The sequence below is a fragment of the Perca fluviatilis genome, chromosome 12 (genome assembly GCF_010015445.1).
Source record: "Perca fluviatilis chromosome 12, GENO_Pfluv_1.0, whole genome shotgun sequence".
In the NCBI taxonomy this organism is placed as follows: domain Eukaryota; kingdom Metazoa; phylum Chordata; class Actinopteri; order Perciformes; family Percidae; genus Perca; species Perca fluviatilis.
In genome coordinates, this window is record NC_053123.1 from 38,438,989 (window position 1) to 38,462,297 (window position 23,309).

Here is a 23,309-nt window from a genome sequence, read left to right on the forward strand (position 1 = left end):
TGTAATCATTTACATTGGTTGGAAACTCTCTCTACAGCAAACTGGAACGACTGGGGTTGTAACCACCAGGTTGCTTTCGTGTGCTCCAAGAACAGCGCATAACTCTAACGTGCCATCATGAAGCCTCTCCAGCTCATCTATAATCTCTATCATTGATTCCCTTTCAGTTTGTTCAGCAGACAGAAACAGCTCTCTGCTGACAGATGACTCACTTTCACTTGTTTATTATCTGAAGAGTTAGGGAACAGTTCACATTTGGGTTTAGAATTAGACAGAAACTGGCTCACTGATCTGGACAAAAACAAATCAGTAATTGGACTTGTAATCGACAGTAAATAACACAAAATTAAATACAGAAAACCTTTTAATACTCGCACATCTTTTCCGTTTTGTTTTACTGAATATTATCTGTCACAAACAGTGGCCACTCATCTGATAACATTTTAACACACTAATTAGATTTCTCTCTGAGAGTTATTGTTCAGATCGATACAACTCTCATGTGTGTACGTTAAATATGATGTTCCCTCGAGCAGATGCTAGCTTATTTTAGCATAAAGACTGGAAAGGGCAGAAACAGCTAGCTTAGCTTAGCATAAAGACTAGAAACAGGGGGAACCAGCTAGCTTAGCTTAGCATAAAGACTTGAAACAGCTAGACTGACTCCTTCCAAAGGTAAACCTACCAGACATGATTGGTGATGATGTTTTTATCCAAAATGTCCGGGTAGAAAATAAAAATGTATATTTTGTCTGACCTTTCTGTGATACAAGAGGAGAATGCAACTGTAATAACACTTCGTAATAGCTATTAATAATTCATATAGTCCATGGTTTAATGATCTGGTTACTTGTTATTCTTAAAACTGATGTGTTGTGTTCTTTATTCATCTGATTTCCTTTACTATATAATCAACTAAGCATTCAAAAATAAAAGACATATTGTCACAAAAACAGTGTCTGGTCCTGACTTATTGAGTAGTATCAAATTATTGTATTCTTGTATTTAATTCCGTTAGTAAAACAAGGTTAAGCTACTAATCCAAAATACAAATAAACTCATTGATGAATAGATTAAGTAATAAGATAACGTTTATTTTAAAGTGTAATATCACATGAATGTCCTCCTACTGGATAATAAAGTTTACTTTGACTTTTTAAAGAATGTATGAGAGAAAAAGAAAACAAAAGAAGTAAAAGTACTTAAAACCACCATGTAGAAATACTCAGTTATTAGAGAAATCATGGATTCAAAATATTAAGAAAAACTAAAAAAGTATCAGCATCAAAATATACTTTAACAAAAGTAAAGTATTTCATTTTGAGATTATTTTCCATTGGATATTGCAGTGCATAAATAAGTGTTTTGGTATGCACGGCCAAGTGGCACTTAATCCACGGTTTTAGGAGAGGGATTTAATTCTTGTACGTTTTGTTTTGTTGTGCATGATCAAACCCCCCCCACCCCCCCAATTCTGCTTTGTTCACAAACACACCCTACATATAGTGGAAACTCTCAGACAGCTTGAGAGGTGATTTAACTGTCAGATTTTTGAAAACCAATCCAAAGCATCAGATTAATAGCATCTAACTTTACTGAACTGCTATGGCTGGAAATGGCAAAAGAAGACATTGTGCACGCGAAAAACATGCAAAAGAAACTAAATTAATATTATTCAACCTATGGCCGAGTTTTTTACACAAAATATTCACATCTAACTCTGAATGTAATCATGAATATTTTCACCGTTAACTGTAATTTAATCAGACATTTTTTTCCCAGTAACTGTAACAGATTCGTAAGTAAGTAAATAGAACACAAACAAATGCAACTACAAAAAATATGAATGAAAGCAAAATATATACAAGGTATCTTAAAGGTTTTTGAAAACCTTTAAAACAGTGGTTAATGTAAGTTAGCATCATAAAACTATCTGTTTAATACAGCGATTCAAGTTCTTTTAGTCTTTGGAAGTGGGGGAGGGGAGGTGATGCAGTGGTTACAGCTCTTGGAAAGAAGCTGTTTTTCAGCTGATTTGTTTTACTTTTTTATTTTAAAGATTATTTTTCGGGGTCTTTTCCCCTTTATTACAAGTGACTGTGGACAGGCATGAAAGGGGAAGAGATATGGGGATGACCTGCAGCAAAGGGCAGCAGGTCAGATTTGAACCCATGTCGCTGCAGGAGTCAGCTAATATGGGGCGAATGCTCTTACTGGGTGAGCTAGAGGCCACCCTGAGATTAGGTTTACATAATATTGCTCTGTACCCACTCTCGGAGGGGAGGGGTGAGAACAGGCAGTGTCCAGGGTGGGATGGGTCCTTTATTATACAGCAGGTTTTCTTTTAATGTCGGCCTGTGTAGATGTCCTGCAGAGAGTTGGATGTTCAGTACATCCTGACCGGCTGAAATCTATCATCACTTCCTTGGTCCTAGTTATTAAGGTCTAGGTTGTTATGCTGACACCACTGAGCCAGATGTTGTACCTCCTCACTGTAGGCTGTTTCGTCGTTGTCTGTTATGAATCCAACTACAGTGGTGTCGTCGGCAAATTTGATGTGGGGTTGGACACAGGGGCGTAGCCATAATTTCAGAAATGAGGAGGACAGATTGTTCAGGAGGAGGATTTTTGTTGAAAGATCCTCTTGACCATTTGTCTCCAAATCATGGATTCCGACCAGCCTACATTTCATTTATGACTGACGGAAACACCCACATTTCCATAAACCGATCCAAAGTGTTTTACTGTCGCATCTCGCCCAATGGGCCACCTGTTAACATTAAACTAGTGTAGGGGGGTCTGGGGGCATGCCTCCCCAGAGATATGTTTGGCCGTAATAGCCCAAATTTGGTGGCCTCAGGCATATTCTAATGCCACTATTCCATCATATACACTGATCTGTATTATTGCATATTTAAATTACTTTTCCTCTATATTTTGAAAACATTTCTATTATATTTATTTTTTTATTACCTATATCTAAATGAGTCTATCAATCAACTGACGCATAATGAGTAACGTGCACACATGCCTACTCAACTCAGACTTGTTGTAAGTGTGTGTTGTAAGCCCAAGTCGCTCTGGTTTTGGATCAGTTTGTTTGGGAGTATTGTATGAAATGCTGAACTAAAGTCAACAAACAGCATCCTTACATATGTGTTCTGATGTTCCAGGTGTGTTAGTGCTGAGTGGAGAGCTGTTGGAACTGCATTATCTGTTCATCTGTTGGCCAGATATGCAAACTGATGTTCATCAAGATCAGCAGGGATGGCAGCCTTTATGTGGTCTTTCAAAACCCCTGGCAATGATGGGGGTAAGAGCAACTGGTCTAACAACATAATCACATTGTGAAAGACACAGATTTTTTAGTTATTCAAAAGAAAATATCAGCAGAAAACTGCACTTTAAAATGTAACTTTCATTAATTTGTTTTAGTGGTGCCTTACATATTCAATTCATTGTTCAATTTCTTTCAATAAAAGAAAGTTGGCAATTATTTCCTTTCCTTTTTTTAAATTCAACAAGCAGTTTGTTACATTTTAGCCTTGGATGGGGTTACGTTTCAGTGACAAACAGAACAAGAACAGGACACAAACCCTGGACTCCTGGGCGAAAGTCCTGTCATTTGACCAGGGCCGTACTGGGACTGAAATTCAGCCCGGGACTTTTTACACTGAAGACCTTCAAGAAACTTTAGGATGACACCTGCCTCCTCAGGTTGTATAAGCAAGTCACCACTGAACACAACCAGGTCAGCAAAACCTAATCTCAGCACATAAGTCACAGTATACTGCTAACTACCAGCATGTCATGTGCACAGTCAGTTGGGGTGATAAAATAATTACAAATACTCACGCTCATATACTCAAAACCTACAATGCAGTCCCATAAAATAGAGATGTGTGTGTGTGTGTGTGTGTGTCCTTACTTTCTCAGCGTGGCTCCCTGGCTCAGCATCCCCTGTGATGGACCTTGCCTCTGATTACTGATTGTGCAGCTACATATCATATTCATGAGAAGAACATCAGTTATAAATATGACTAAGAATAAAACATTTTCTAATTCAATCTGTGCTTCAGTCTAGTTATTATCTAGTATGTGGAACTATTGGCATTTTATCCTATATGTAAATATCTGATTGATTGATATGCCTAATATGTTTGCCTACCCAGCCCTGCACACTGCCCCTCTACCTGTCTGTTTCCTGCTCTTCCTCTCTCCTCCTCCTGCTGCTCCTCCTCTCTCCTCCTACTGCTCCTCCTCTTCTCTCCTACTACTGCTCCTCCTCCTCCTACTCTTCTCTCCTGCTGCTCCTCCTCCTGCTGCTGCTCCTCCTCTTCTCTTCTACTGCTCCTCCTCCTCTTTTCTACTGCTGCTCCTCCTCATCCTCCTCTTTTCTCCTGCTGCTGCTCCTCCTCCTCCTCTCTCCTCCTGATGAGAGTGTATGTGTGCAACAATAGAAAATAAAAACAATTAGCTTATCAAAGCAAAAATTTGGAGACAGAAACAACTCAGGTATACAGGCCTAAAACTCCTAAAAACTTAAAACTGTCCTACCTCACATTACCACATCCAAACCTGACTGAAAGTAAATTCTTTTTTCAGCGCCTTAAGTTTGAGCCAATCGGATGTCAGGAAAAACGAGGATCAGTCCAAGTTATTATTAGTATTAGTTAGTTAGTATTGGTTTGGCCCGGTTTGAAACACACACAGACACAGCGCTCCGCTGCAGCTGACCGGCCGGCCAGGCCGGTCGCGTATGAAAGAAAAAATAAAAACCACTCGAACCATGTTGTGTGTTCAGCAGGGATGCATGTGATTTTTATCTGTTTAAAAACACCAACACGAATATGATATTCCTGTTGGCGCGTTTGAACATGCCAAACAAAACCCACATTGAGGACAAGTTGGTTTTGTACAAGCACAGACTGTGACTGTTTCCTAGCAAAGTTTCCTTGTCTTTGTTCCTTGTTCCCTGTATGTGTTTACATACTGACTCTGGTTATGGCGAATACTCAACACACGCATAACTCATTTCACATATGTGAAGGTTTTTGGGAGACTTTGATGATTTACACAGGAGCATTTAATGATCACTCAATTGAGGAGGATTTAGGATCACACAGCACAGTCTGGGTGCCATCTCAACTCTCTGAAGTTCCTGTCTTCCTGAAGGTGTATTTAAACATCCAACTGGATGGCGTTAAGTTTAGTTAAACCTTCAAAGTAAACAAAGATATTGCCGGTGCCCAAATATCTCAGCACAGACAAAATGTGTTGAGTTTACTTTTCTCTATGGCCTTGGCAGGGTAAACAGCTCTGTCTTATCATACAGCTGCTACATCTCTCGTCTTCTATGGAGGCACACAGTTGAAGTATTCTTCTGCCTGGAGAGGTTATGTTGGTCACTGGTCTGAATGAGACCCGGGTATCACTGTCTCAATTTACATCGTTCATGAGCTGGAAATTCCCCCAGATTCATCAGCAAACCTACATGTACCTTTCTATGAACATGTGTTGAACGTGTGTTGCAACTCTGATTTAACACGAGTTAAACCGCAGCCAATGAAGACTCACACTTTATCATTGACATGCTGGTGACAACTGTGAATAAAGACATCACAAAAAATACTCAGTCTTTGGCCCTAACTAGACATACGTTTTTAACATAATCGTTACTGATATATAACCTCTAACATGTTCACCGTCAAATAAATATATTGATACTTTCAGTGGATGCACACAGATTGAGGTTAGAACATGCACTGCCTGTCTGCTGTAAACAGGAACTTGCGGAACCGGAAGTACTACAACAGGAAGTGACATCATGGTAAGACAATATAAAAACGACACAATATGAAATCTTTTTTAACTCTACTTTTCAATTGGAAATAATTATTAACACATTATTCATAGAAAATACTGTAAAGGTAACACACTCCCCACCTGACCAATGTGAGGTCACTATGAATTTGCAGGAGTCCAGAACATTAGTCTTAGAGCAATTTCTGCAATTGGTCTGAGAAATGTTTTTACATTGTCTTGGTCAGTCAGTCTTCACCTCCAGCTTTCTTAAATGACCATCCTTTCCAGGGAGCGTGGCGATGATCCTGGCCATAGGTCAGCAGTTGCAGTCTGTCTCTGTTGCAAGGGAAGGAAAGTATTCGCGGCTCCAATGAGTCCAGAAATGTTTGGCAAGAGCCTGAACTTGTCTCAATTGACTTGTATATAGGTCCTTGTCCAAGAATTCTCCAGGAAGCGTTGGACCTCTTCTGTGTAAAGCCCAGTTCAGACCAAAGATACGAGTTGAATTGAAACTTGCAAATACTTGCAACGTCTGCAGCGTTCTAAAACCTGCTTGTTCACACCAATGAGATGAGATGAGACGAGATAGTGTATCATCTCAATAGTAACGACTCTTTGTACTTCTGTTCTAACTTCCGACTTCCAGGCTTTTTGTAGCTAGATATATCATTTGTTGCATGTAAGTATGAATGTGGATAATGTTGTAAAGTGAGATGCTTGCTACAGTTACATTTCTAGTGATTGTAGTATATTAACATCCTATTTTATTCTGAACATTCTATAACTTGTACTTAAGCTTTATCTGAATTATCTATATGACTTGTAGATTTGGCATAATGATGATCCAAATGAACATAGGAAATGGCAACAGGAAACATCTGGAAAGCATTATCCATTGGGCCTCATCTTCATTACAGAGGGGTCTTTGTTGGACATGCGCCAATTAGTCAATTATTGCTCCCAACCCCCACCTTATGTTACACAAATTAGAGGACATATATACCATGGTTTAACAGCAGAACTTCAGAGTGACCATTTTGGAGGACTGCATCTCTCACTCTCCGGGCTTCTGCAGGAGCTTGTAAATTGATGCTGAATTCTTTGATGTAAATAAACCTTTATAATCAAGAACAGTGTCAGCAGATTCCTCTTCATACAACATCACAGCATCGCTACTTAAATACACCACATATTTGGCGACGAGGATTGTGGGGCGTGTTGCGGGCCTGGTGTCTCAACGTTTCCTCACGGGCACGGTCGACCTGATTTCCGCTCCATTGGCTGTGTTACAATGTATGAGCCTCTTGAAAGAAGTTATGATGTTGAAGAAAGGATTTGTTTTAGATAAGAAAATAAGTATAAGTCTGCAGATTAGAGTAAAATAAGTGAAAAGGTAAAAGAGCGAAAATAGGCTATGGTAAAGTCAAGAAACTTCAAATTAAGATGTGTTGTATGTTTTGTGTTGATTTTGTACATTTCGTTCCGTGTCACTGTTTGACTGTGTTGTAAAATGTGGTCTGTTGGGAAAAATGGGGAGGCAGCTGGTCTGTCTGCTGAGGAAATTTACAAGGATCATTAGGTTCTCTCTGATTTCTTTGTGATCGCTAAGGGTAATAGTTTTCATTAGTTTCCATTTTCATATATCACATTAATATTTAGAAAGAAAGATCTACAGTGTTATTTCTCTGCAGTGATCACTTAAACTGTTCTGTGATAGTGTATCGCTATTTGCAATATCTCACGCTTTGAAACTGGTAAGATTAAGAAATTGATGCTGAAATAAGCTTGAGTTATTCTTTAGCTATTTTGGCTGGTTGTCTGTTTAGGGCTGAGTTAGGTGAGATGTTAGGTGTTTCGTGGTGTGATTGAGAAAACTTGAGTGCTTGTCTCTCTGGGAAGTCGCACTGACAAATGAACGGCACGTGTGACAAAATTAGGCATTCAGGCTTTCACAGACATCTAAGCCACTCCCTGCTTGCACTGGGGTGCTGCAGCCTGTGCTGCAAAGATGAGAAAGGGGGAGACTTTTAGACTTAGGTACAGCTTGAGATGAAGTATTCTGTTTGATAAAGTGGCGTTTGTTTGACTATGAAATTATGTGATTGAGATTTATTAAATTTATAAATTAGAGTTATGTTGACAGATTAAAAAATGTCATAATACACCTAGAGAAACGGCAGAAGAATTAAAAATGTCCTAATTAGGAAGCCTTAACTATGCTTGCTTCTGAAGCATGAAAAGAAAAATTGGGAGAAAGATTTGAGGATAAAAATAGGATAAACAAGGCTCAGGCCTGAAGAGAAAAAAAGGAAGGAAAGGAAAAGAGACTAACAGCTGGCATAGGTGATTTGCATCTGGAACCCATACCAGTGACTGATCACCCTGGAATAAGAAAATTCCAGCCTCTATACCTCTATTGAAAGTAAGAGATGAGAGGACTGATGGATGGGGTCCAGGATTGTCACCTCTGCCATTCTAAATTGTTGGACCACCTGTTTTGAGTGGCAAGACATCTGAAATGATTTTACTTTGAATAAAATAATTCAAAATTCGATAATTTTATAAGGTTTTGATTTTGCTAAGGTTCCCCACTCTCACATGTGGTCACGTCATTGTGCTAAGGAAATGAGTGACATTTGTGAAGGTGGGAAAAAGAACGAATGAATCCGATTCCTGTGAAGAAACAGTGAGTTAATTCAATCCTAATGAAATATTAAATATTATTAGTATATTAAAGGGGTAACAATTGTTACAAAAGATAGTTGGGAAAGTTGAGAGAAAATGGTAAGCGTATGTTGCAGAAAGGGAAAAGAAAGTTTTATGAGACAATGGGAAGAAAAAGAAAAAAAGGCATGACTTTAAGGGAAAGTTAAGGGTACAAGAATGTACTAAGTTGGGTAAAGACAAAAAGAGAGTGTTGTGAAAGTGACAGAAAGACAAAGAAAGAGATAAATGTATTTTTGAATTAGGATAATGGAGTTCATATTAACATTGTTGGTACAGAGATAACTGCAGCATTTGGGCTCTAATCTACAGGAGGGTAAACGTTTAATGAGAATAGTAAAATTGTTATACCACAAGCACTAAAACCTAGGAAAAAGAGACAAATTATGTAATTTTCAGGAATGACTAATTGTAATTTCCAAGACGAATTGCTTTTAGATATTATTGTGATCTGACATATCATAAATTAAAAAATGAATTAGGATTTGTGTAGATAAAACATATGTTTATGAAATATGATGTTTTATTGTTGTTAAACTGTCCAACAAATATATAGGCTTACAAGTTTGGTTGAAATGATTAGCAGCTTAAATACTTAGTAGATTGATAGAACTACTGTGATCATTTAAAAAATATGGGGACTTTTCTGTGTTGTTACTTTTAGTACTTGAAGTACTTATTTTATGATACTTTTCTTACTAAGGTAATATTTTTGTAGCAACATTTTGAATCAATGATGTCATAAGTCAGAATGTAGAAAGAGAATCAGGAAAACTAAAATGAGGATGATTAAAATACAAGTAATGCTTCTTGGAGGAGTTGTGTTTTGTGTTTATTCAGTGTGATGGATATCAGAGCGGACCTGTCTCACTCCCCCAACAAGCTGCAGAACCGGTGACGGATAGTACCAGACCCTGAACTACATCAGCCAAATCCAACAGACACAGTATTTAGCGTTCCACTTTGGCCCCATCCCCCACACACTTGCACCAGAAATGCATCTGGAGTTGGAGCAGCAGAGAAGGAGGGGCAACAGATTTGCAACTGCCCATGATTGAGTGGTTGAAATGGACACCCAGATGGTTTTCAGGCCATGATCAGAGACTGACATTAAAGAAGCAACGTCACACATGCCTACAAAGTACTTTGGTGAAACATTCACAGATGGACTGAGGTTTGAGGAGTTCAGCCCAACTTCACCTGGACTTAGAAGATGTATGATGCTGAAATTGATAAAGATCTTTCCAGATCAGTGCTGACAATATAACAAAGCAAGGCAGTGATCATTCAGGAGGGTGATTATTGCATCAGAGATGAAGATGAACGAATAATAGAGGCAGAGGACAAGCAGAAACAACTGTAAAGATGAATCCACACTCCAAAAGTAAGAAGAAAACGACACGTCTGAAAACTAAGGGCAAAGTGATGTTCAGAAGGCTGGAATTTGAAGATGATGATCAGAGTGATTCAGAAGAGATTATGGGTGGATATGATACTGTGATTAGACGGAGGCTGGCCAGAGCAGAAAAAAGAGGTGATGAAAAATGGAGGAAACGAAAAGATACAAGAGATCACACCTCTGATGAAAGTAAAGATGAAGACAGTGATGAAGATTTGGAGAGTAGAGGGGCTACAGGTTTTCACCCTGCAGCGTCTAGCATAGAAGAGATTGAAAGAGACATGGAGCGATTGAAGAGCAATTTGAGAAGCTGAAGTTACAAAGGGACAAATTGCTGAAAAAAGGATCCCAAAAAGTGGAGAGAAAGTATACGTTTCGCTCAAGAAAAGGGAAGACAAATAAGAAGATGTTTCCAGTAATTATCCGAGGACAGAATCTGGAGTATGAGCCTTTGCAGAGTACTGATATGTCAGATATTCTTGATAAGTTGCCTGTTCTTCAAGATGGAGCACATCCTTGGATTTTAAAGTTGGAAGAAATGTTGACAGGAACACAGTCTGCCATAGGAGACATTAAGAGACTTTTGGCTAATCTTATTGGGATTCCGGCTATGGAAGAAATTCTACAGAAAGCTAGACTTAATCGATACGTGGGAACTGCTGTACATGATCCTGAGTTGTTGGCCATAAGTAGAGGTCGACTGTGGAGAGCGCTGAGAAATGAGTATCCAACAAATGTGCATCCGGACAATATTCTAATTGAGCCATTGAGACAAGAAGAAAAACCAAGAGCCTATGTGTTGAGAGCTTATCGGGTGTGGAGAAATATTACCGGAAATGATCCAGATGTGAGCCAAATGGAGCAGTCAATTTTGCGAGCCAAACTACAGAAGGGGCTGTACTCACCAGTGAGGAACAAACTGGAAGAGGTGGTTGGACTTGGAAGCATGACAAAAACTGTCTATACAGACCATATAGCTCACCAAGTGGAGCTATATAGGAAAAAGGAATATGAGCAGAAAGAACAAGACCGAGAAACTCCCAGAAAACTCAATCGAATGCAGCTGGTGGAGAATAAGAAGAAGGACAAGAAGCAGGCACTGGTTATGCAGAATCAGTGTTCACCAAATCAACAATCACCATTAGTGATTCCAGTTGTTTTATACCCACAGACAGTTTCTGGGCAGACACAGAACTGGAGAGGAAGAGGAAGAGGACGAGCTGGAAGATTTAATCCGTACTTTATGCAATCTCCACAAGCGTGTTTTAATTGAGGACAGAATGGTCGCTTTTCCTGTGAGTGCAATAGACCAGGAAGGAACTCTAGAGGAAATTACAGAGGATACAGGGGCCAGCTAAGGTCATCTCTAGGACTGGTGAACCCTTACAGGGGCCCGTAGCCAGAATTCTAGAGGTGCCCAGAAGATCTGAAAGGGGGGTGTCATCAGGGCCGGAAAAAGATCCAACAATTGAGGTGAAAGTAAACAACCGACCATTGGAAGTTATGGTGGATAGCGGAGCTGCTTTCACCTGTATTCGGCCTGAGGACACTACACATCTCCCCATGTCCAATCAACTGATTCGGACAATTATGATTCGGACAAGGACAGTTGCAAGTTGGTACAGATCTCCACAGATGAGCGTTGACATCAGCCGACTGACCAGAGAAGGAGGGGAGAAGACCGGATTTGCTCTGACGCATCGACACATAACGACGTATAAAAAGGAGAGCATATGGGGTAATGTGCAGAGGGGATTCATACTTGAATATGGACAATAAAACGGACTGGATAACTCTGAAGAAGGAAACAGTGATGAAATGTTCAGATACCATCGACACTACATTGAAAGTTTGACAATGCAAAGGAGCTGCAGTAGATACATTCTCATGTTTTCTCTGATATGTATATACAGTACAGGCCAAAAGTTTGGACACACCTTCTCATTCAATGCGTTTCCTTTTTATTTTCATGACTATTTACATTGTAGATTCTCACCTTCAGTGTGACTATTTTTCAGGTGCACTGATTGTCTATATTGATTTGTTTTTACAGCTGCTGGAAGCGAGACCGAGCTCTGTGCCACGCTGCAGTCGAGATTAGAGCCGATTCAGAAGTACAGGGCAAAGCACCACAGACGTCTGCAAAACAGACCGAATTAAGACAGAATGCCGCCAGTTACCTATAGCTCCGAGGCGGCAAACAGACACATCACGGTGCTGTAGAATTTTATCTGTAGGCAGATCTCCTACACTTTGTAGTTGTATGTATATATACATATTTGCATGAGTATTAGATACTTTTTGTCATATTGTTTTTATATTAGAATTGTTTGAAGAATGATGTTTATGTTGTGGGATACATGTGGATACCTCAGATGTTTTTATGTTTTTCTTGACGCTTAGGATATTGGGGTCTAATGAGGGTTTTAGGTCCTTTTTCAGCTCTGATGAGTTGATCAGCCTGAATTTGGAAATTTTTTTGATTTTATTTTGATTTCTGAGGCTGTCATATGTATTTGATTACACCAAGGCATTACATGAATTGATAAAAAGATTTCTAATTGATCTGGAGTAGCCTACTGAGGTGGTCGCCTGGGGCAAAGGGGCCATGAGAGAATTTTCCTGTCTAGATTGATTGATGGATGTTTGGAAAGAAAGCTGCCAGACAGGTTTTTCGCTCTTACACTGCATAAAATGTTTGTTTACACTTTCTAAAAATTGTTCACACTCTATGGAAACTTGTGTTATTGCTAAGGTTATACTACAAGAAACCTGATGTAATGGAAAGTGTTATTTTGTAATAATCTTACTCTTTTTGTTTCGAGACTTAATTAGTCTCGAAGGGGGGAAATATGTAGTATATTAACATCTTATTTTATTCTGAACATTCTATAGCTTGTACTTAAGCTTTATCTGAATTATCTATATGACTTGTAGATTCGGCATAATGATGATCCAAATGAACATCGGAAATGGCAACAGGAAACATCTGGAAAGCATTATCCATTGGGCCTCATCTTCATTACAGAGGGGTCTTTGTTGGACATGCGCCAATTAGTCAATTATTGCTCCCAACCCCCACCTTATGTTACACAAATTAGAGGACATATATACCATGGTTTAACAGCAGAACTTCAGAGTGACCATTTTGGAGGACTGCATCTGTCACTCTCCGGGCTTCTGCAGGAGCTCGTAAATTGATGCTGAATTCGTTGATGTAAATAAACCTTTATAATCAAGAACAGTGTCAGCGGATTCCTCTTCATACAACATCACAGCATCGCTACTTAAATACACCACATGATGAAACGTCAAAAACACGTTTTATTTCTCTGATTGACACTGCATGAAAAGTGGGATTTTCGTCCCCGTAAACGCCCGTAAATCTCCCAAATTTTCGGCAGTTAACAACAATTTACAGCCTGTGAACGTTGCGTTCGTCTGTGCCACATATTAACGGAAACAAACCATGACGTATGTGGAGAGCTCCCGCGGAGGTGCTAATGGCTCCAATTAGCATATGAAAAGCAGCGAAACCTCTCCTGGCCAGAGAGTGTCTGGCCTAATTAGCATATGAATAGCAGCATTGTTATGCTATGGATTACACTATATTACCATCAAGGATATGAATTTATTGAGGAATGGAAAATTTGCCAGGAATGTGCTGTTTATTCAAAGAAAGAGCTTTATTAGCAGAAATGCAAACATACAACTACAAAGTGTAGGAGATCTGCCTACAGATAAAATTCTACAGCACCGTGAAGTGTCTGTTTGCCGCCTCGGAGCTATAGGTAACTGGCGGCATTCTGTCTTAATTCGGTCTGTTTTGCAGACGTCTGTGGTGCTTTGCCCTGTACTTCTGAATCGGCTCTAATCTCGACTGCAGCGTGGCACAGAGCTCGGTCTCGCTGCCAGCAGTTGTAAAAACAAATCAATATAGACAATCAGTGCACCTGAAAAATAGTCACAACTGACCAAAAACGGATCTAATCTAATTAAGTTTTATCCTCTTTCTTCTCACTTGACTCCGAACTGAACTCTTCACAGCTTGCGTACTGTCTCGTCTTACAGGCAGCTGGAAAACAATTAAATGATTGTGAATGAAAGTATGACTAAAAAAAATAAGTCACAGTAGAATTAAACAAGGAATGAGAAAACAGTAAAAGTTACTTACACACAATGGCGTCATTGTCAGCATCATGTAAATTTGGACTTGCTCCGAGCAAATACAAAGTATTCGGCCCCCTTGAACGTTTCGACCTTTTGCCACATTTCCGGCCTCAAACATAAAGATATAAAACTGTAATTTTTTGTGAAGAATCAACAACAAGTGGGTCCCAATTATGAAGTGGAACGAAATTCATTGGCTATTTCAAACTTTTTTAACAAATAAAAAACTGAAAAAGTGGGCGTGCAAAATTATTCAGCCCCTTTACTTTCAGTGCAGCAAACTAGCTCTCTCCAGAAGTTCAGTGAGGATCTCTGAATGATCCAATGTTGACCTAAATGACTAATGATGATAAATATAATCCAGCTGTGTGTAATCAAGTCTCCGTATAAATGCACCTGCTCTGTGATAGTCTCAGAGGTCCGTGTAAAGCGCAGAGAGCATCATGAAGAACAAGGAACACACCAGGCAGGTCCGAGATACTGTTGTGGAGAAGTTTAAAGCTGGATTTGGATACAAAAAGATTTCCCAAGCTTTAAACATCCCAAGGAGCACTGTGCAAGCGATAATATTGAAATGGAAGGAGTATCAGACCACTACAAATCTACGAAGACCCGGCCGTCCCTCTAAACTTTCAGCTCATACAATGAGAAGACTGATCAGAGATGCAGCCAAGAGGCCCATGATCACTCTGGATGAACTGCAGAGATCTACAGCTGAGGTGGGAGACTCTGTCCATAGGACAACAATCAGTCGTATACTGCACAAATCTGGCCTTTATGGAAGAGTGGCAAGAAGAAAGCCATTTCTTAAAGATATCCATAAAAGTGTCGTTTAAAGTTTGCCAAAAGCCACCTGGGAGACACACCAAACATGTGGAAGAAGGTGCTGTGGTCAGATGAAACCAAAATCGAACTTTTTGGCAACAATGCAAAACGTTATGTTTGGCGTAAAAGCAACACAGCTCATCACCCTGAACCCACCATCCCCACTGTCAAACATGGTGGTGGCAGCATCATGGTTTGGGCCTGCTTTTCTTCAGCAGGGACAGGGAAGATGGTTAAAATTGATGGGAAGATGGATGGAGCCAAATACAGGACCATTCTGGAAGAAAACCTGATGGAGTCTGCAAAAGACCTGAGACTGGGATGGAGATTTGTCTTCCAACAAGACAATGATCCAAAACATAAAGCAAAATCTACAATGGAATGGTTCACAAATAAACATATCCAGGTGTTAGAATGGCCAAGTCAAAGTCCAGACCTGAATCCAATCGAGAATCTGTGGAAAGAACTGAAAACTGCTGTTCACAAACGCTCTCCTTCCAACCTCACTGAGCTCGAGCTGTTTTGCAAGGAGGAATGGGCAAAAATGTCAGTCTCTCGATGTGCAAAACTGATAGAGACATACCCCAAGCGACTTACAGCTGTAATCGCAGCAAAAGGTGGCGCTACAAAGTATTAACTTAAGGGGGCTGAATAATTTTGCACGCCCAATATTTCAGTTTTTTATTTGTTTAAAAGGTTTGAAATATCCAATAAATTTCGTTCTACTTCATGATTGTGTCCCACTTGTTGTTGATTCTTCACAAAAAATTACAGTTTTATATCTTTATGTTTGAGGCCTGAAATAAGGCAAAAGGTCGAAAAGTTCAAGGGGGCCGAATACTTTCGCAAGGCACTGTAGGCCTAAAACGCTGGTATCGGCATTGGGAAGTACTGAAGTTTATGCACCGATTCCGATACCATGTAATAAAGCCCTAAAGAAAATCTACGTTAAAGTAGTTTATTTTTGTTCTTTTTCCATTCTAATTGACTGTCAAACTTGATAATAAAAGAAAGTTTTGTGGCGTTCATTGTTTGTGTTTGTTCATGTTTCACAAAGAGTTTAACCTGAGCCAGACCGACAACAAAGATAGAAATCATATCACATCCATACAGAGATAGTAGTATACAGTTGTTAAAACATAATAAAATATATGACACACTGGTATCGGATCGGTACTCGGTATTGGCCCATACGCAAGTTCAGGTAATAGAATCGGTATCGGGAAGCAAAATAATGGTATCGGACCATCTCTAGTCTATGTAGCCTGTTTAATATCCAAAGACAGCCATTGTATTTCTCAAGAGTTACTAAACAGTACAGACTAGCTTGCCGTTTCATTAATAATCATATACTTACGTTGTCTTTTCCTTTTCTGTGGGCGCATCTCCTGTGTATGTTTCCTGTTTAGGTGCGTGGTTTGTTATGCTTCCGTGATAAGCAAGTGAAGGTGGGGGGAAGGGGGAGAAGGGCGCGCACAGCGCACAGACTGGTGTGGAGGTGAATTACAGTGAGCCATTTAAGAACTACGACCAGCCATTATAAAGCAGTTTATAGTTGTTAATGTTGTTTCAAAAGGTACTGCATTCAAACATGTTATTGCGCAACTTTCCTGGCTTCATCCTCATCCGGACAGACATTCTTATGGAAAGCCAATAGAAGTTTGGAGCTTGCAGGGAACAGACACGTCATACCCAGCATCATTTCTGCCTGTTGAGCGCATTGTTGGGAAATGTAAGTAAGTAAGTAAGTAATTTATTTGATATAGCACCTTTCACAGACAGAGTCACAAAGTGCTTCACACAAAAGACATTTGATTAAAAAACATTAAAATCCAAAACAGAAAATAAACAAGCAACAAGAAATGCATTTTCAGTGAGGATTAAAAGAATAAAACCCCAAATTACAAACATGAGACTAAAGCCAGTTGAAACAAGTATGTTTTCAGATGCTTTCTGAAAGCGTCAACCGAGATTGCAGAACGTAGGTTAACAGGAAGAGCGTTCCACAAGGTTGGAGCTACCACTTCGAAAGAACAGTCACCTTTAGTCATTAAACAAGTGTGAGGGACCACCAGTAATTCCTGATTAGAAGACCTGAGGGACCTGTTAGTGATGTACAGCTGGAGCAGGTCAGAAATATAAACAGGCGCCTGTCCATGCAATGCTTTATATGTAAGAACTAGAACCTTAAATTGGATCCTGAACTTTATTGGAAGCCAATGTAACATGGATAACACAGGAGTGATGTGTGACATTCTGTTAGACCTGGTCAACAGCCTAGCAGCCAAATTTTGCACTAGTTACAGACGCTCCTGGGATGACTTGCTAAGACAAGTGAAAATGGAGTTACAATAATCAAGTCGTGATGAAACAAAACCATGAATGATCATCTCAAGTTCCCCTTGTGATACCATGGTCCTGAGTTTAGCGATGTTTCTCAGTTGGAAGAAACATGTACGGGACAGAGACCTGACATGTTGTTCAAGAAACATATTCTGATCAAATATAAAACCACGGTTTCTAAGATTTGACTGTACCACTGAAGAAAGGGATCCCAGAAGATTAACAACTTTTGAGGCTGTATATCCGGAGCGATAATAAGGACTTTGGTCTTAGCCTCATTAAGCTGCAAGAAATTGTTTGCCAACCAATCCTTAATGGAGGACAAGCAATTAAGCAATGCAGACACTTTGTTGATTTCCTCCCGCTTAAAAAAGACATACAGCTGGATGTCATCAGCGTAGAAATGGTAACTTATATCTCCAAATTGCCTAATTAAGTGGCCTAGGGGAAGCATATACAATGTAAATAAAATTGGACCTAACACAGAGTCCTGTGGCACCCCACAGGAAAGAGCCGCGTTTTCAGAGGAATAGGGGCCCAGTGACACTGAAAAGGTTTTATCTGAGAGATAGGAGGTGAACCAGTCCAAGGCGCCTCCAGAGATCCCAACCCAGTGCTTAAGTCTGTCAAGTAAAATGGTGTGATCCATAGTATCGAACACTGCGCTAAGGTCCAACAGTACCAGAACAAAACATTTCCCTGCATCAGAAGACATCATTAGATCATTAGATACTCTAAGAAGAGCGGTTTCTGTAGAGTGTTTCTGACAGAAGCCCGATTGAAATGGGTCTAGTATATTATGCGTGGTTAAAACAGCAGAGAGTTGATTAGCTACAACCTTTTCTAAAATTTTGGAAAAAAAAGGCGTCTTGGAGATTGGCCTATAGTTTGCGGGAATTGAGGGATCCAGATTTGTTTTCTTTAAAAGTGGCTGAACCACTGCATGTTTAAAATACAATGGGACACAACCGGTTTGCAGAGAGTAGTTGATTATAGAAAGTAAACAAGTACTAACAGACCCGAGGACATTTTTAAGAAGGGAAGTAGGTATAACATCTACCGGGCTCGAGGAAGGCTTCATACTGTTCACCAAGTCAGTGAGTTCTAACGAAATAGGAGCAAAACAATTCAAAGTTAACGGCCGAGTGAACTGAAAAGAATATGCCGTAGCAGTGAGGATGATGCTATTCTTGACATCTCTGATCTTATTTTCAAAGAACAAGAGAAAGTCACTGCAGTCATTTTTCGAAAAGACTTCAGGAGGAGAGGGATTTACGAGATTGTTAACGGTGTCAAAAAGGATTTTGGGATTACGCTTCCTAGAAGCAATAAGGTTAGTAAAGTACGATGTCCTCGCCTCCTTAACCATGTTATTATATTCAAGTAATAGCTCTTTGTGATGGATCTGGTGCACCTGAAGCTTGGTGGTTTTCAACTGTCGTTCAGCCCTCCGACATAAACGTTGAAAAGAGCGAGTGGAGTCATTTAACCATGGGGAGAAATTAACTAAAGGGACAAGTCGCACTTTACTTGGAGCCACGTTATCCAAAAGTGATGAGCAATACGTGTTGAAAGAGTGAACCAGACCATTAATGTCAGTATTATAAGACAACACTGCACTTTGGTCAAATGAAGCAGAAAACCTTTCCGCTGAAAGGCGGTTTAATATGCGAGACTTGCTTAGGCGTTTACTGGGCTGTAAATCCAAATTAAAAGACAGGTTGAATAAAATGCAGTCATGGTCAGTGACATGCAGCTCCTCAGTGCAGATAGAGTCAAGATTAAGACCAAGTGTAAAAACAAGGTCCAAAGTGTGACCCCCAACATGTGTGGGACCAGACACATGTTGGATAAAATTAAAAGTTTCAGTGATATTATGAAAATCTGCGGCAAAAGTGCAGGAATTTTCATCGACATGAATATTAAAATCACCAACCATAACCATTTTTTGAGAAAAAGAGGGGGAAGTAAAGAATTTCAACCTCAAGGGTATTAATGACAAGGGAAGACAGTATGGGGGGCTAGTGCTGCAAACAGTATCTTGAGGTGAGGCCATAGAAGGAGAAAGGGATTCCAGGGTGTGTGTGTGTTGTGTGATTAGTCAGGATTGCACAACACGCTGGACGTTAGCGGCTAGCACCTGTGAGCCCAGCCTGTTAAGATGAATGCCGTCTCTCATAAAGAGAGAATATTGATCCCAAAAAAGATTAAAATTGTCAACAAAACCAACATTGTGCCCCACATGCAGACTGCAGCCAGTTCTGAAGGCTAAAGACTCTGCTGAAGCGAGTGGCACCACGACCCAGTGTGGGAATGGGACCTGAGATAAAAACAGATCTGCCACATTGTTATAGAAGCTTAAAAAGTTGAAGAAAATCTTTTTTGGTCAGCTCCGACTGTTGGCGGACTGTATCGTTGGTTCCCACGTGAACAATGATCCTTTTTATGGAAGTCGGGAGAGAAGGTAATAGATCCCGGAGTTTTTGTGTGAGACAGTGTGTAGCTGCATTAAAGAAACGTACACTCCTGATAATGGAATCACCGACAATCAACGTTGTAGGGGGGAAAAGCGGATGAGGGGATGAAGACTGGGTGTTAACACATCCACTGTGCATTTAAGAGCAAAGAAAGGTCACTGTAGTCATGCCACTATGCACAGTGGTTGAGCTGTAGGAGACTGTGATGTCATTTACATGGAATCCACATTTTAGCTTTGATTAAAACTAATTGTTGTAATAAATTGTTTTGTGTATCTTTTTTACATAACATTGGCCATTGCTAATGACATACACAGTAACTAATCTATTATACAGTACAGGCCAAAAGTTTGGACACACCTTTTCATTCAATGCATTTCCTTTATTTTCATGACTATTTACATTGTAGATTCTCACTGAAGGCATCAAAACTATGAATGAACACATGTGGAATTATGTACTTAACAAAAAAGTGTGAAAAAACTGAAAACATGTCTTATATTTTAGATTTTTCAAAGTAGCCACCCTTTGCTTTTTTTGATAACTCTGCAAACCCTTGGTGTTCTCTCAATGAGCTTCATGAGGTAGTCACCTGAAATGGTTTTCACTTCACAGGTGTGCTTCGTCAGGGTTAATTAGTGGAATTTTTTCCCTTATTAATAAAAAAGCAAATGATGGCTACTTTGAGGAATCTAAAATATAAGACATGTTTTCAGTTATTTCACACTTTTTTGTTAAGTACATAATTCCATATGTGTTCATTCATAGTTTTGATGCCTTCAGTGAGAATCTACAATGTAAATAGTCATGAAAATAAAAAGGAAACACATTGAATGAGAAGGTGTGTCCAAACTTTTGGCCTGTACTGTACTTTCATTAAATAAATCAATTCAAGCTAAAATGTAAGCGTCTGTAATTAGGATATAGTGAGCCTGATCTATTTAAAGCGCCCATATTATACTCATTTTCAGGTTCATAACTGTATTTTAAGGTTGTACCAGAATAGGTTTACATGGTTTAATTTTCAAAAAACACCATATTTTAGTTGTACTGCACAGCTCTCTCTCACTGCTGCAGATCCTCTTTTCACCTGGTTTCTGTTTTAGCTACAGAGTGAGACCTCTTTTCATCTTCTTCTTCTGTACTATCTTTGATTGCACTCGCACATGCTCAGTAGCTCAGATGTAGATCATGTCAGCTAGCTAGCTCCATAGAAGTAAAAGACAGGTTGTTTCTCCAACTTCAGTCAGTTACAAGGCAGGATTAGCTGGGAGACTTCTAAATGAGGGCGCACATGTAAGTAGTTCTTTTGTAGATTATGGTGAACTTGTGTGTGTTGTAGCAGTGCTTTGCTATTGAGAACAAGGTACCATGCTAGTGTTAGCATTAGCGTTAGCATGCTAATGCTAACGCTACGAGCTAACGGTTGCGGTTAGCCAGCTCATTTCGGACTGTGACGTCACCAATTTTGAACAGCTCACCAGGAGACTGAAGGCAGGACACATTCAGAAACCATATCTCACTCAAAACAGCATGGATGGATCTTTTTCAAAGTTTGTATGTGTGTGGAAGCACCAGAGACACAAAAGAACACCCCAAATACCAGAAAAAGTGTTTTTTTCATAATATGGGCACTTTAAAGTTTTTAGAGTTTTTCTTAAAATGAAGTTAATACCTTTTAGATAAATGTCACCTGGGGTAAAACTCCCCCTGCTGCTACCCTGATTTGCATTTGTATAGCTCATAGCATTTTCATGATAAAGCCTCCCCTAGAATTAAGGGGAGGGTGGTCATGGGGGGACAACTGCCAATCAAGGCCCACGTCAATTTTCGAAAATTCACGGCAGTTTTTGGTGTTGCCTGTAAATTGTGTGCAGTCATAAACCTGAACTTCCACGACAATCTACGGTGCCGCTCACTAACGAAAATCCCACTTTTCATGCACTGTGACGGCTTTGTCCTAGGCACTCCCTCAATTCAGTCACTCCCAAACTCGCTCTACCATACGTGCTTTCGGGCGCATTTTGAGCATCCGGCTATATGCCATTTCGACGTTTGTTACCGAAATAAAATTATTATGGATCATTTTATTTATTTAGTTTTTAGCTGACTTTACAAGATGAATTTGCTATTGGCTGTTGAGACAGGTAAGTCGAGCTGAGACTGGCCGGTTCAGACTGCAACTTTTGCAGTGGTCTGAAGATCTGAGCTGTTTCGCAGAGCCTCTCAGTGTGAAGAAGTGCCTGAGAGCATTTATGCAGCTTGACGTATCCATAGACTTACTGATCTCGATGTGTACAGCCCTCAAACTCATGCAGCGTAACATGATGACCCCCCTCTTGCTCTCTGCCTGAAATAAAATGAACACGGATCGCCGAAAACTCCGTGATGGGCCCACGGAAGAATTCTGTTACATAAACACGGCCCTTTAAGTTAAGGAAATGGTCATGGGAGGGCTTACGGTTCCGTGACACGTGGGAAGAATGGGATGGAAAAGAAGAAAGCCACTTTACGAAACTTGACATACAGGATACGAACCCTGGTCTCCTGGGTGAAAGTCCTGTTGTTTGACCCATCCACCACCCCAACCGATCTCCTTATGCAGATTTTCGGCCTTACATAGTACTCACTACCGTAGTCACTCTTAATGCTATGTCATCTTCTCATTGACTTTACATTGGCATTGTTTTCTGTGGTGGCCACACACATTTTTCACACATTACGTGCCACCACCACGAAATGCGCTGTTAACAATTCGTGATCATTTCACAGAATTCTGTGCAACCAGGCTAGGTGAGCAATAGAGAGATGTGACTATCCTTACTTTGTTTTTGTTTTTCTGCAGTTGCAAGGTTGGAGTGCTATAGTCGGCCTCCAACACAAATTAGATCGTCTGCAACTGGCTGTTTCTGGAAATGGCTTTGTTAGCTCAGAGGGGTGACAGTTCTTTGGCAAAAGCTGTGCTTTGTTTGGCTTTAGGATAACATTTTTTGCTTAGGCCATTTCAGATTGTGTGTTAGTGGGATCTTGCCATGTGAACCAGGAATGCTACTCTTCTCACTAAAGATGTAAAAGTGGAGATGCGTTGGAAGCAGTCAGAAGTAAGTATTGGTTCTCCAAGGTAAGTAGCACAGGTTTGTAGTTGTGGTCAGATATTCATGTTTGTCACCAGGTATGTTTTCACTGTATATTGTATTGCTTAAAGCCAATTGTTAATGCCCGTTTTGTAATCCCATCTAGGTGAGAAGCTTGAGCAGGCTGTTCTGATTAATAACGAGGTTTATTCTGTTTATTCGTGTTTGTCACCAGAGAGAATAACCGGATATCATCATAAAGAGATCCTGTTGTCACGCTGTGGTGAATAAAATAAACACAACGCAGAAGTCCACCGGTTACACAGACATTGTTCATTGCATCCAGACACCGTCATACACCACTGACCCTGACTTTCACACCCTGTTAAATATTGGTTAAATATCAAGTCTCTACCTGCATCACTACATTGAGTGTCAATCATGACTAAGACCACTCCCCTTTCTAAGGTATATAAGGGCCTGTGACTCTCT

At 40.0% G+C, this 23,309-nt stretch overlaps 2 protein-coding genes and 1 long non-coding RNA gene across 6 annotated transcripts in view; 2 read left to right on the forward strand and 1 right to left on the reverse strand.

Moving 5' to 3' along the window:
- LOC120570386 (galactose-specific lectin nattectin-like) overlaps positions 1-264 on the forward strand; it is a 75,096-nt gene extending 74,832 nt beyond the window's left edge. For all 4 annotated transcript variants that reach the window (XM_039818707.1, XM_039818708.1, XM_039818709.1 and 1 more), the window contains one exon: positions 38-264. In XM_039818707.1, the coding sequence (XP_039674641.1) occupies positions 38-102 (65 nt within the window). In that variant the 3' untranslated portion in view covers positions 103-264. The remainder of the gene's footprint in view (positions 1-37) is intronic.
- The window catches only part of LOC120570383 (galactose-specific lectin nattectin-like), a 367,842-nt gene that overhangs the window by 214,332 nt on the left and 130,201 nt on the right, over positions 1-23,309 (forward strand). The gene's annotated exons all lie outside the window — the stretch shown is intronic.
- LOC120570392 lies at positions 161-16,927 on the reverse strand. Its single transcript, XR_005641055.1, has 3 exons — positions 16,915-16,927; positions 11,552-11,555; positions 161-282 (listed from the first exon to the last, which is right to left on the reverse strand). It is a non-coding gene; the product is annotated as an uncharacterized LOC120570392 (long non-coding RNA).